The 14,082-nt window shown below is 38.6% G+C and overlaps 1 protein-coding gene across 1 annotated transcript; it reads left to right on the top strand.

Annotated features, from left to right (window-relative positions):
• The first annotated feature begins 10,247 nt into the window (after nucleotides 1–10,247).
• LOC109146556 (putative glycine-rich cell wall structural protein 1) lies at nucleotides 10,248–10,580 on the top strand. Its single transcript, XM_019294223.1, has one exon. It carries the CDS (start codon nucleotides 10,248–10,250, stop codon nucleotides 10,578–10,580), a length of 333 nt encoding a protein of 110 aa, XP_019149768.1.
• The last annotated feature ends 3,502 nt before the right edge of the window (nucleotides 10,581–14,082 follow it).

The following is a 14,082-nucleotide window of genomic DNA, read 5'->3' as shown; positions in this document are numbered from 1 at the left end:
CCACATTGGTTACTGTTTGATTGACGAGGACTCTATAGATGTTAAATAATATTTGCATGTTAATTTATGTATATATATATATATATATATATATATATATATATATATATATATATATATATATATATTTCCCAAACAGTTTTCCTTGGCCCTTTCTTTCCATCCCCAATGGCCGCATAAAACATTTTCATAACCTTTCATATAATCATAATTGTTGATTATTCACATAATGTAATAATGATACAGAAAACGAAGAATTGAAAGTTTGAACCGTCTTGGCTTTATTCTAGTTAATCCTTTGATCGAGCTAAAGCAAACATAATCTGTAGCAACTTAGCTTCTCATAATATTAGCTAATAGCCAAGGGACTAGTGGTAAGTAGCAAGAAAAATGTCAACTTCATCAACTTTGATTTGATAATATAATGCGAGTTTATTGCAGTAAAACCAAAAGAATCAACCCTTATTCCAGTAAAGAAGATTGTTGCAGAAAAATGAAGAGTGACATATCTACAACCAGTGGCGGATGGGGCTGTTATATATTTATTTTTTTTATTCTTTTTTAAAATTCATTTACAGAGTCCAGAAGAGATGAAGAGTGAAGAGGTGTCCCTCTTCTGTACGCGACCTCGCTTTCCTCGCCACCTCTACCGCAACCGCGGCACCGCCAACCACTCGCCACCAACAGCGCCGGTGCGCCAACGCCCAACCACTCGCTGGATTCTTCTCCTTCATGCCACACGGCCCACAACGCTGCTTCGCAAATTGCAACTACCAGGTTCAACTCGTCTTTTCAATTCTCAAACATCTCACCCTTTGTTCAATACTTCAATTTGTTTGTTTAATTTGTTTAATTTTCGTGTACTCACTGCCTAGGTTCACCTAATTTTACCCTAATTTGATTTTGCCGTAATTTTCTTTGTTGAATTGGCAAATTTCAGAGTTAGTTATGGTGTATTGCTGTATTGGTTTAGGGTTTAATAGGAATTATGTGGTTTAATTTGCAGTGTTGATTGTTAGGCAAAATAGGCATTCACTCATTCAACATAATTCTGTGACTCTGTGAGGCAAAATAGTCATTTTGTTGGCTGCTTGGCAATTGGCATAATGTGGAATTATGTGAATTATGTTGAACCTGACATTTAGGCATTTAGCTATTAGGCATTTAGCTTGGAATTAATTGAATTATGTTGCCTCTTAGGCTATTAGTCATTCAACATAATTCTGTGAGGAAATGAAGAATTATATGTTATTATGTTAATATGTTATTGATGGATATATTGGACCCAGAACGAACCGACCCGGAGAAACGGACCCGAGACGCCTCGGCCCAATCCCTTGGGCCGTGGCCGAGTCGGCCCAAAGCATCTCGGCCATGGGCCGAACTCGTCACCATGGACCCGGCCACTGCCGAGCCGGTCCATAGTGGACTCGGCTAGGCCGAGCTCGGCCATGCCGAGTCAACCCGCTTTGGACCCGGTCCCGAAGGGGACGCGGTCAAAGCGGGCCGATCTAACCACCCCCGGTTCTAGGGGTGCGGTTGGGGGGTTTGAGCTGATATAAAAGCCTTCATCTTGTCCTAAACAAGGACACAACATATTCCTGAATTACTATCTTATAGCATTATTGTCCTAATCAAGTCTTGTAATAACTCATTAGCGATATTCAATATAATCCACGGTCCCTGCGACCTTACGATATCTTTGCGTTACATTATTTATTTCATATATACTCTTATCCGGGTTTAATAATTCGGACCACCCCGGATGAATTAAATCCATCAGTTATGTTAGGCATTTGTCATGAATAACGTTAGGCATTTGTCTTGAATAATGAATTATATGTTAATATGTTATTTGTTTGTTGGAAATTTGGTGGAAGCGAGAAGATATTTGAACTATACGTTAGTGTATTTCCCTTTGCTTCTTCGCTCCCACTGAAGAAAAATCCTGGGTCCGCCACTGTCTACAACATGGAAAGTTTGAGTTCAAACAGACAATTTTATCCGTTATGTTCAAACTTTCAAACATTTAAGCATTAAAAGTTTAAACTCTCTGTTTCATTTCAAACTTTCAAACATTCAAACAAGACAGACAATTCAAACTTTCAAACATTCAAGCAAAGATATGAAAAAAATGGAAGAAATTAAAAAAAAAAAATCGTTACATATCTACAACATGCCTGGAGAAGTCTTTTCGGAATAAAACGTACAAGGCTAAGCAATAAGAATTTAAGTTTGCATTTGGTATGCTAATAAAGTACGTACAAGGCAAGTAATTATAATAATTAAGTTTGCATTTGGTATGCTAACGAATTGCTCTAGCTACTTAATTATATTACTTGGAATAGCGAATTTCTTCGCCCCAGCTTAAGATTATGAAAGGATAAATGATAATGACTCAGTGATCTATTAAAGAGTTGCCCTTACAAAAAGATCGATTATGGTCATTACCTACAATTCAATCGTTATATCGATGAGTTGGAAAGAATGATTCAATTGAAACTGAAACTCGTTACAGAGATACAATAAGAATAGATCCCTAAACTATAGGCTAAAGCCACATAATAAATATTAAATACAAACTTATACTAACACTCCCCCGCAAGCTCAAGCGTGACCAGCTGTAACATTGAGCTTGTCCCAAAGAATAGCAAACCGGGCAGCTGGAAGCGGTTTGGTTAAGATGTCGGCCACCTGATCCTTCGTAGAGACAAAAGAAACCTTGTATTCCCCCGATGTTACCTTATCGCGGACAAAATGATAATCCACCTCAACATGCTTTGTACGAGCGTGAAACACGGAATTCGCACAAAGATAGGTGGCCCCTAGGTTATCGCACCACAGAGTAGCTGGTGCGCCAGAGTGTAAGCCAAGCTCACGTAGAAGAGACACAACCCAGGTGACCTCGGCGCAGACATCGGCTAGGCCCTTATACTCAGCTTCAGTGGACGAGCGGGCTACAGTACGCTGCTTACGGGAGACCCACGAGACCAAGTTCGACCCTATAAACACAGCGTAACCACTCGTGGACTTCCGATCAACTGGACAGCCGGCCCAATCCGAATCTGAAAAGGCATGGATATCTGTAGACAGAGATGGCGAGAGACGCAAGCCGTAGTCTATTGTGCCTCGGATGTACCGAAGGACACGCTTAAGCAGGCCCCAGTGCTCATCGGTAGGCGCATGCATGAACTGACACAACCGGTTGACGGAGTAGGAGAGATCCGGACGAGTGATCGTGAGATACTGCAACGCCCCAGCTAGACGTCGATATTGTGTCAGATTATCAAAGGGTTCGGTTGACTGGCTAACTGCTTGGGTGACAGACGCCGGAGTAGCTAGCGGTTTGCAGTCAGACATTCCGGCACGATTGAGAATATCCCGCATGTAGCGAGGCTGAGACAGGAGCATCCCTTCCGGTGTAGATAGTGTTTCAATACCAAGGAAAACGGTAGGAACCCCTAAATCCCGGATCTTGAAGGTGATGGCAAGCCGCTGTAGTAGAGAGTCAACTAGGGTAGAATCATCGCCCATCATGATGATGTCATCCACATAAACTAGCAAGAACACACGGGATGTGCCTGCCGTATAGTGGAAAAGAGAGACATCCGTTTTGGACGCCACAAAACCTGTCTGTAACAAAAAATCATGCAAACGGTTAAACCACGCTCGCGGAGCCTGCTTTAGGCCATAGAGAGATCGCTGCAAGTGGCAGACATGATCCGGATTATCCGGGTCCTCATACCCCGGAGGTTGCCGCATATAAACTGTTTCAGCTAATCGGCCATTCAAAAAAGCGTTGTGGACATCTAACTGGCGTTGAGTCCAGCCACGAGAGACAGCATATGCCAACAGTATACGGACAGTAGTAGGCTTAACGACTGGGCTGAATGTCTCGAAGAAGTCCTCACCAGGTACTTGATTAAAGCCTTTGGCCACAAGGCGAGCCTTGTAGCGTTCTATAGTACCGTCAACCTTACGTTTCGTCCGGAACACCCATTTGCACCCAACTACATTCATGTGCGGGGTGGCAGGCACAAGTTGCCAGGTGTTATTGTGTAGCAGTGCGTTAAACTCTTGGTCCATGGCCTCCCGCCATTGTGGGTGACCAACTGCTTGTGTGTAGCAGGTAGGATCAGCTGGCCATTCGGTCGCTGTGAGCGCCTGAAATTGCTCATCAGTGCCTTGTGTCATTCGCCGTAGACGCATAACATGGACCCGTTGCTGTGGTCTCACACGAGCCCTACGTCCACGAGGTGCCTGAACCGGTGCAACTGGGTTAGCCGGTGGTTCCTGAACCGGTGGTAGCTCCGGAGCCGGGGGTGATTCAGGCTGGCCAGTCCCGGTTAACACGGGACTTGAACCCCATGGTTGAGTTGCCTCAGCACTCCGAGTCGTCCCCTGTAAAGCTGAAGAAGCTGCAAAGGGAAAAATGGACTCGTCAAAGCGGACATGACGGCAAGTATAGGTTTTTCCAGTATTAAGGTCCATGCATCGGTAACCCCTAAAAGACGGAGGGTAACCTAAGAACACACACGGGGCTGAGCGATACTCTATCTTGTGGCGATTATATGGCCGCAGATAGGGAAAGCACAAGCACCCGAAGACTCGTAGGAAAGTGTAATTTGGTTTTGTGTGATATAGACGGAAGAATGGTGTTTCAAACTTTAAGACAGACGACGGCAATCGATTAATGAGGTAGGTTGCCGTCTCAAACGCATAATCCCAATGCCTGAGTGGAACAGAGGCTCCGGCCATTAGGGATAGGCCAGTTTCGACAATATGCCGATTTCGGCGTTCTACCCGGCCGTTTTGCTCATGTGTGTAGGCACATGACTGCCTATGGGAAATCCCGAGTTGAACAAAAGTGGTTGTGTAACCGACGATACTCCCCCCCCCCCCACCCCCACCCCCAAATCTGACTGGATGGACTTGATAGAACGTGAAAAAGTACGTTCTACCAAAGCCCGCCAAACATTGAATACTTTATAGATATCAGTTTTTAAGCGCAGAGGATAATACCAACAAAATCGGGTACTATCGTCCACGAAAAGTACAAAATAACGATAGCCTTTCGCAGAAACAACGGGTGCGGGCCCCCAAATGTCTGTATACACGAGATCTAATATGTTATTACTAGAACTAGCAACCCTATCTAGAGGAAAGCGAGAAGCTTTTCCAAGTTGACACGAAGAGCACAAACTTGGACTATTTGCTTTATTTGGTATGACCGGACACTCTTTTAGGACACGTTGCTGAGCCTGACCATGTGGGTGACCCAACCGTTGATGCCAAATTGTAGACGACGCACGGGACGTGAAAAATGCGGAATACGACCTCGGAACATACAGAGTGTACAGCCCCCCCCCCCCCCCCCCCCCCCCCCCCCCCCCCCCCCCCCCCCCCCGAGCTAGATCCTTTAAGGAGTACCACCCGAGTTTTGCAATCCTTCACAACAAAGAATGACGGGTGAAACTCGAAATAACAGTTATTATCATTAGCAAAACGGTTAACTGATAATAACGAAACAGACAACTGGGGAACATGTAATATATTAAACAGACGTAACGTTTTAGAGACCGACGGAATTAATGCATGACCAATACCAGAAATTCCCAAACTTGCGCCGTTACCCACTCGAAGAACGTCATTGCCGTCTTATTCATCAATCTGAGCCATCGCCCCAGAGTCCGGCGTGGCGTGCGCCGACGCGCCTGTGTCAGGGAACCAGGCAGTCACGTCTGTCGGCTGGCGTCCGTCTCCGGCAACAGCGACATTGGCATGGGCGGCGACGAGAGGCGGTTCTGAGTACCGGCGGTGGCAGTACGCAGCTGTGTGGCCCTGAGCGCGGCATATTTGGCAGCGCGGCGCACCACCTCGTCCCCGGCCTTGTCCGCCACGCCCTCTGTTATTGTTGTTGCGCCCCTGTCCGCCACGATGATGGCGTCCACCACCACCACCGGACTGCTGCCGGCCACGACCGGCGTACATCGCCGCTGGAAATCCACTAGGCGGAGCCACAGCACCATCCGGGAAGTCATCGGACTGGATAAATTGCTGGGCTTGCAGGTAGTCGGACAGTAAGGGGATCGACACTGGTTTACCGGAGATGGCGAGAGTGGCAGCGATAGCACGGAATTCCGGCCTCAGTCCTCGGAAGACATACAAGTTCTGTTCTTCCAATGACATGGGACGGCCGGCCAGAGCCAACTCTTCGACCAGCAGCTGGGCTCTCCCGAGGTACTCCGATGGGGTACTATCGCCTTGTCTTAGCGCCTGAAATTGGCCTAAGAGATTGAGACACCGCACACGCGTAGAAGATCCGAGGGCAGTTTCGATCGCCGTCCACACCTCGCGAGCCGTTGATCTTCCGACTGCTAGGTGCATAACCTCCTCAGATAATGAGGAGATAATCAAGGAGAGTATCGACGCATCTTGTTGCATCCACACACCATGCGCCGGGTTTGTCTTAACAGAGACGGTGATACCATCGCTCAATGCATCGCTAGGCGGAGTCTCCAGTGTGGGAGACGGGCACGGATTTGAGCCATCCACAAATCCTAATAGGCCTTGTCCACGTAAAAAGGGGATAATCTGGGTACGCCAAAAAAGGTAATTACGATTGGTTAATTTTAGGGAAACAAAGTGGTGGGCAGAGTTCAGGGTGTTGGGAGTGGTATTCGGGGAGGACACGGTGGTGGCTGTTGGTGTACGCTCCGACGAATTGCTAGACATTTTGGGTGAGAGGAGAGAGAGGATGGTCCTGGCTAAACTGATACCAGATGAGTTGGAAAGAATGATTCAATTGAAACTGAAACTCGAACTCGTTACAGAGATACAATAAGAATAGATCCCTAAACTATAGGCTATAGAATAGTACAACAATTCTAAGCCACATAATAAATATTAAATACAAACTTATACTAACAATATCGTGTTTTATACATAGAATTCATGTTCATAATACACATACACATGATATAATGAACATAAATTCTGTGCATTATGAACATGAATTCTGTGTATTACAAATATGAATTTTGTGTATTATATAACTGATGACACATAAATACTTAACATAATACACAGAATTTATATTCAATATATTGTGTTTATGTGTATGTGTAGTCAAATTTTGAATGTTAAACCAATGTTCACAGTGTATTGTGAACCACGATATAATTTACCCCTACAAAATCCAACTGAATTACTCGTGCCCCACTGGCCCACTCGTACTAATCAACCTAGCTCTGAGCCTCCGACCAAATCAAGTCTATGTCGACACAGAGACGCTATATATATATACTAGTTTTTTACGCGCATTGCGCGATTGGGATAATGCCCAATGCTTTTTGTTTAAATAAGTACTTTAAAGTATATTAAGGCAGGATTATATTGAAATTGTTCATGCATAGATAATTGAAGGTTGAATTTGCATATTTAAATAGGTAATTCTTCTCCCAAAGCCCAAAGGTTGAGTCCCCAACCCCAAGGGCCCCCCACACTCCGACCCGACAGAGCATTGTGGGAAGTTGTAAATCACGGTGACTCAATGGTTCAGCAGACAGGGCCAAATGCTGATACGCACAAGGAATCTGCCCACTTTGGACATAATTCCCGCACTGTCGCCGCCGAGGTTCAAACCTTGGTCCCTTCTCACAAATACTACCCACTAAGTTTACAAATGCAAGATAATATAGTCAAGATTGATTATAATTGTCAATAAAATAATTGTATAGGTATGGTTGAAACCAAATACGGGACATAAGGGAGAACAAATAAAAATTAGGGCATAAAATATTAAATATATACTAATATTGTTTGAGGAGATTCCGACATTAGGATTTGTGGTTAAGTTCTATTAAGACTTTAATATTAGAATTAGATTAATGGTGTAGTTATAATTCTATATTAGACTTTAATATTATAATTAGACTAACGGTGAATTAACAGAAAAGTTAAATGGATAATCATATAATTATGGATAAATTAGAAAATCTTAAAAGAAAAAAATTAAAACCTGAACAATATGAACCATTCATTTGATTTAATAATTTGGCGGTCATTTTTCTACCCAATGTTAATAATTAAATAAATTCGCTGGTCAAATCCGCTAACGCTAACCGCTAACTGCTGATTGTCAAACAAGGACATTGCGAGGTAGTTCTCACTTCAATTTGTTGTGTGATTTGAATACTCTCTTTGCCGCAAAATCTCTCAAGTAGTTAATATGGTTGGCTTTATTAATTATATTTTTTAAATTTTTTCATGGTATTAATAAAATACTTGGTAAATAAATATATAGCATTATTTTGTATTATAACTTTGATATTTAATTAGAAAAATAGTGCACAAAAAAAGATAATAGATAATGTAGTGAATATAATCAATTGATGAATTTGAATGTAAAAATTTTTACATTTGAGCAAAATAAAGACAATATAACTAATGAAAATATTTCTTTTAATTAATTTATTGATAATTAATAATTTTTTTTCACTGAATAAAGACATTGTAAAGATAATGTAGCGAATATAATCAATCAATAAATTTGAATATAAAAAATTTTTATATTGAAGAAAAATAAAGACAATATAACTAATAAAATTATTTCTCTTATTTAATTTATTGATAATGAATAATTTTTTTTTTGAATAAAGGCATTGTGGACATATAATTCTAAATTAAAGAAATGCATATGTATTATTTTTTGTTGTAACTACTAAATTATTATTTATATAATTTAATAAGAGTAAAATAGAGTACTAATTATGCCAACTTTGATTGGGATGAGGTTCGAACCTAAGATCTTTTTTTTTTTATTAAAATCAATGAGTAAGCTAACGGTGAACTAACGGCAATTCTTAAAATTTTAACGGAATTAGTAATGGTGTGTTCGTATTTTAGGAAATTTTAGTGTAAAATTTAAATCTGATCAATCTTTTAATCAATCTGAGCCATTCATTTGATTAAAATCTGTGACCGCCATTTTTTCTACCCATTATAGGCCTAACTCTCTTGGGCTCTCATTTTTCTACCCAATGTTAATAATTAAATAAATTCGCTGGTCAAATCCGCTAACGCTAACCGCTAACTGCTGATTATCAAACAAGGACATTGCGGGGTAGTTCTCACTTCAATTTGTTGTGTGATTCGAATACTCTCTTTGCCGCAAAATCTCTCAAGTAGTTAATATGGTTGGCTTTATTAATTATATTTTTTAAATTTTTTTATGGTATTAATAAAATACTTGGTAAATAAATATATAGCATTATTTTGTATTATAACTTTGATATTTAATTAGAAAAATAGTGCACAAAAAGATAATAGATAATGTAGTGAATATAATCAATTGATGAATTTGAATGTAAAAATTTTTACATTTGAGAAAAATAAAGACAATATAACTAATGAAAATATTTCTTTTAATTAATTTATTGATAATTAATAATTTTTTTTCACTGAATAAAGACATTGTAAAGATAATGTAGCGAATATAATCAATCAATAAATTTGAATATAAAAAATTTTTATATTGAAGAAAAATAAAGACAATATAACTAATAAAATTATTTCTCTTATTTAATTTATTGATAATGAATAATTTTTTTTTTGAATAAAGGCATTGTGGACACATAATTCTAAATTAAAGAAATGCATATGTATTATTTTTTGTTGTAACTACTAAATTATTATTTATATAATTTAATAAGAGTAAAATAGAGTACTAATTATGCCAACTTTGATTGGGATGAGGTTCGAACCTAAAATCTTTTTTTTTTTTATTGAAATCAATGAGTAAGTTAACGGTGAACTAACGGCAATTCTTAAAATTTTAACGGAATTAGTAACGCTGTGTGGGTATTTTAGGAAATTTTAGTGTAAAATTTAAATCTGATCAATCTTTTAATCAATCTGAGTCATTCATTTGATTAAAATCTGTGACCGCCATTTTTTCTACCCATTATAGACCTAACTCTCTTGGGCTCTTATTAGTATAGTAGATTCATTTGATTAAAATCTGTGACTGCCATTTTTTCTACCCATTATAGGTCTAACTTTCTTGGGCTCTTATTAGTATAGTAGATATATATATATTGACTGGATGGATAGCATAATGATTCATGCATAATCAACCTAGCTACGACCAAGTCAAGTCTATGACACAGATCGAGATGCTATATAAATATACTGGATAGGATAATGATAAATATACACAGATCGAGAGCCTACAACGTCTATTAGATATGGACACCATTTTCTTTATTATATTGGGTATTGGTGTAATGATGATTTTTATAGTCATCATTGCTTGCTGTAACTCTAAAAATGGGGGCTGCTCTGCTGGAGAAGGCGGTGAACGTGGCGGTGGAAGAGAATTAGGAGGAGGAGGAGAAGATGGTGATGGTGATGGTGGCGGTAACGATGGTGACAATTCTGGAGGTTTTTATGGCGATGGTTGGGGAGGCGGCGACGGCGGCGGTGGCAGTTGGGGAGGCGGCGGCAGTGGAGGTGACGGCGGCGGTGGCGGTGACGGCGGTGACGGTGGTGGCAGCGGTGGCGATGTCGGGATGAGCTGAGTGCTTGTTAAATTAGATGATACAATATGTTCTACTTAGAAACATAACCACGAAGGCGAACCTTTTTCAAATTGGATACTAAAGAGGGGTGTATTCAATCATGACTTTTGTAATAGATTTTAATAAACTTTGATTGACTTTCATAGAGTTGTTCAGAACTTTTTAAAAGTTTATAAGACTCTATAAAAGTCTATATAAAAAACATTCATAGACTTTTATCAACTTTTTATTTTAAAAAGTCTACAAAAATCATTAAAATTCTAAATTGAATACATCCTTACAAACCTTCAATGATTTTAATTCTTATCCTTTATAATTTTCTTTCGAAACATTTATAATTAAGAGGGGAACGTTCAGAGGTGGAGATGAAACAAGGAAACGCGTCTGGAATGAAGGCGTACGTGTTATGTGTTTTGAAAATTTGAATAACGCTCATATGTATTAAAAACTGTAAATTGTTATAAATATTTATTTTATTAGGTGGCCATTATCCCACACTTTCCTACTTTTATGTTGCACATGTTAGGAAAAATCTCACTTCCCGTGAAAATAAAAATCGCAGACCCCAATACGCACTACTACAAAAATTCATTACAACGTCTATAGTCGTTTAACGCCGGTTTTTTTATAAAAACTTACGTTAAATATTTTTGACAATTTTATTTTATAAAATATAAAATATATACGACGTCGGCTGATTGATTCAGCCGACATCGTAAATGAATTAAATTTTTTTTAAAAAAAAAGAAGAAATTCAAATAGGATACGACGTTTGCTAACAAAAAAGTCGATGTCGTATCCCGTTTTTAATTTATTTATTTTTATTTAATTAAGATACGTCGTATCCCCTTTTTAAATTTTTTTTATTTATTTACTTAAGTTACGACGTCGTAACGTAAATAAATAAATAAATAAATAAATAAAATATATATATATATATATATATATATATATATATATATATATATATATATATATATATATATACACGACGTCGGCTAAGTGTATAGCCGACGTCGTATAGTGTTCAAATTAACTTAGGGCACGATCGAAGACCATCATATCGTCCAGATTAATAGATCAGAGCCAACACCTGACTTCCTCCTACCCAACACCGCCACCTCCGCCACCTCCGGCATCCACAGCTCGCCGCCATCCACAGCTCGCCGACGTTCCACAGGCCGCCGATGTCTCTGCCATCGAACGCCGCAGCACGCCAAGCATCGCCGGACGTCACCTCGCCGCCACAGCCTGCCGCACGTCAACGGCTCGCCACTGCTGCTCGCTGGACGTCGGAGCTCGCCGTCCGCTGCTCGTCCGTCAGGTACGTCTTTTTTTTTAAAAAAATTGTTTTTTATATATATTTTTGAATTTTATAAATTATTATTTAGTATATTTTGAAATTTTAAGAATATAGCTGTGTATATATTTTTAATTTTATGAGTTATTCGGTAAATTATGTATTGTTGTGTGTACATTTGTAATTTTTAGAAATATTGTTTATATATTTTCAATTTTTAGCAATTGGTATTTATAAATGTTATGAACTATTGTATTTTATGAATAATTGTGTATCTATTTTGATATTTTGAATTGTATAAATTATTGTGTGGATATTTGAAAATTTAGGATTTTTTTTTTATATAGATGTTGAATTTTAAGAATTATTGTAGTTGTTGTAGTAGTTGTTATTTTTAGAAATTTCTTTAAAAAGTGTTAACAAATGTTTAAGTAGGGTTAATAGATAAATGAGTTTAGTTTGCTATCTATATTAGGCACATCTAACACCTATTTGTTTAGATAATGATCGGTACACTTAAACCAATAGAAAAGGGCATGCCATTTTAAACATTAGAAACCCAATTACTAAATAAAATGGAAAAGATAAGGCCCCTTTGTGAAATTTTAGTTGTTGAAGTAGTTATTATTATAGAAATTTGTTAAAATAATGTTAACAAATGTTATTATTATTTTGGGTTGGCTTGTGATGGATAAAAGTTGGATGAAAGCTAATCGACTTAGTCAGGAATACAAAAATGGAGTTAGAAATTTTTTACACTTTGCAAAGAATAACCTTCCGAATAGTAATAAGAGGTTCTTGTGTCCTTGTAAGAAATGTTGTAATCAGAAAAGATTAGGTGAAGAGGACATATATGATGATCTAATCATTAATGAGATTAATCCATATTATACACAATGGATTTGGCACGGTGAAAGCGATGTGGCTATAACATCTAACATGTATGTTGACAATGAAGATGATGAGTCTAAAGATCGGTTGGATGAAATGTTTCGCGATGTTGTAGAAGAGTTTACCAATCGGTCAAATGAGTTGGATGAATTATTGAATGATTCAAAACAACCTTTATGGCCAGGGTGTAGTAAATATACCCGATTATCTGATGTATTAAAATTATTCAACTTGAAAGCTGGGAATGGGTGGATCGACAAGAGCTTTACTGCGTTACTTAAAATTGTAAATGATATGCTTCCAGATGGTAATGAACTTCCCAAGAGTACTATGATGCCAAAAAGATATTGTGTCCCATGGGTATGTGATACAAAAAGATACATGCTTGCCCTAACGATTGCATATTGTTTAGGAATGATTACAAAGACTTGCATGCATGTCCAATATGCGGGGCATCTCGTTATAAAACAAGATAGAATGGTAAAGTACGTTTGAAAAGTCCACTAGCTAAAGTTTTGTGGTATCTCCCAATTCTTCCAAGATTTAAGCGCATGTTTGCAAATCCAAGCGATGCGAAGAACTTAACATGGCATGCAGATGAAAGAATTTCTGATGGCAAGCTTCGACACCCGGCTGATTCTTCTCAATGGATAACATTTGATAATGCATTTCTTAAATTTGGCCTCGAGTCGAGAAATCTTAGACTTGAACTTTGTACTGGTGGTATTAACCCCCACGGGAACCTAAGTAGCAAGCATAGCTCGTGGCCAGTTATGTTGATAATTTATAATCTACCCCTTGGTTGTGTATGAAACGCAAATACATATTATTGTGCTTGATGATTTCTGGGCCAAAACAACCAGGTAATAATATAGATGTTTTTTTGGCGCCTTTGATTGATGACTTGAAGCAATTATGGGATGAAGGTGTGTTAGTGTTTGACGCATACCGAAAGGAGACTTTTAAGTTGCATGCAATGTTTTTTTGCACAATCAATGACTTTCCATCAATCAATGAGTTTGATTAATATTGTGTATATATATAGGCAAAAAGAAAAAAATATCAAGACATACAAGCTAAGAATATTCATCCACATCTTTTAGCTCGAAGAGGTTATAAAAGGTTGGAAAAGATTATGATGGATGAGAAGTTGAAAGAAAAACAAGAATGTGCAGATGCAGATCCGTCGTATACAATGAGTCCTCCATGTAGAGCCGAAAAGTGGAAGAAAACAAGAATTGACAAGTCAGGAAATTATCGCACTGAATCAACTAGATTGGTGGCGGAAAAAATTGTAAGTAAATATGTTGT

Source organism: Ipomoea nil, unplaced genomic scaffold (genome assembly GCF_001879475.1).
Source record: "Ipomoea nil cultivar Tokyo-kokei standard unplaced genomic scaffold, Asagao_1.1 scaffold0233, whole genome shotgun sequence".
Lineage (NCBI taxonomy): Eukaryota > Viridiplantae > Streptophyta > Magnoliopsida > Solanales > Convolvulaceae > Ipomoea > Ipomoea nil.
The sequence above is the reverse complement of the archived record's forward strand: the minus strand, read 5'-3'. Positions and strand labels throughout refer to the sequence as shown.

What these genes read in the sequence shown, in the direction of transcription:
- LOC109146556 (XM_019294223.1), top strand. Translation starts at nt 10,248, where the DNA reads ATGGACACCATTTTCTTTATTATATTGGGTATTGGTGTAATGATGATT.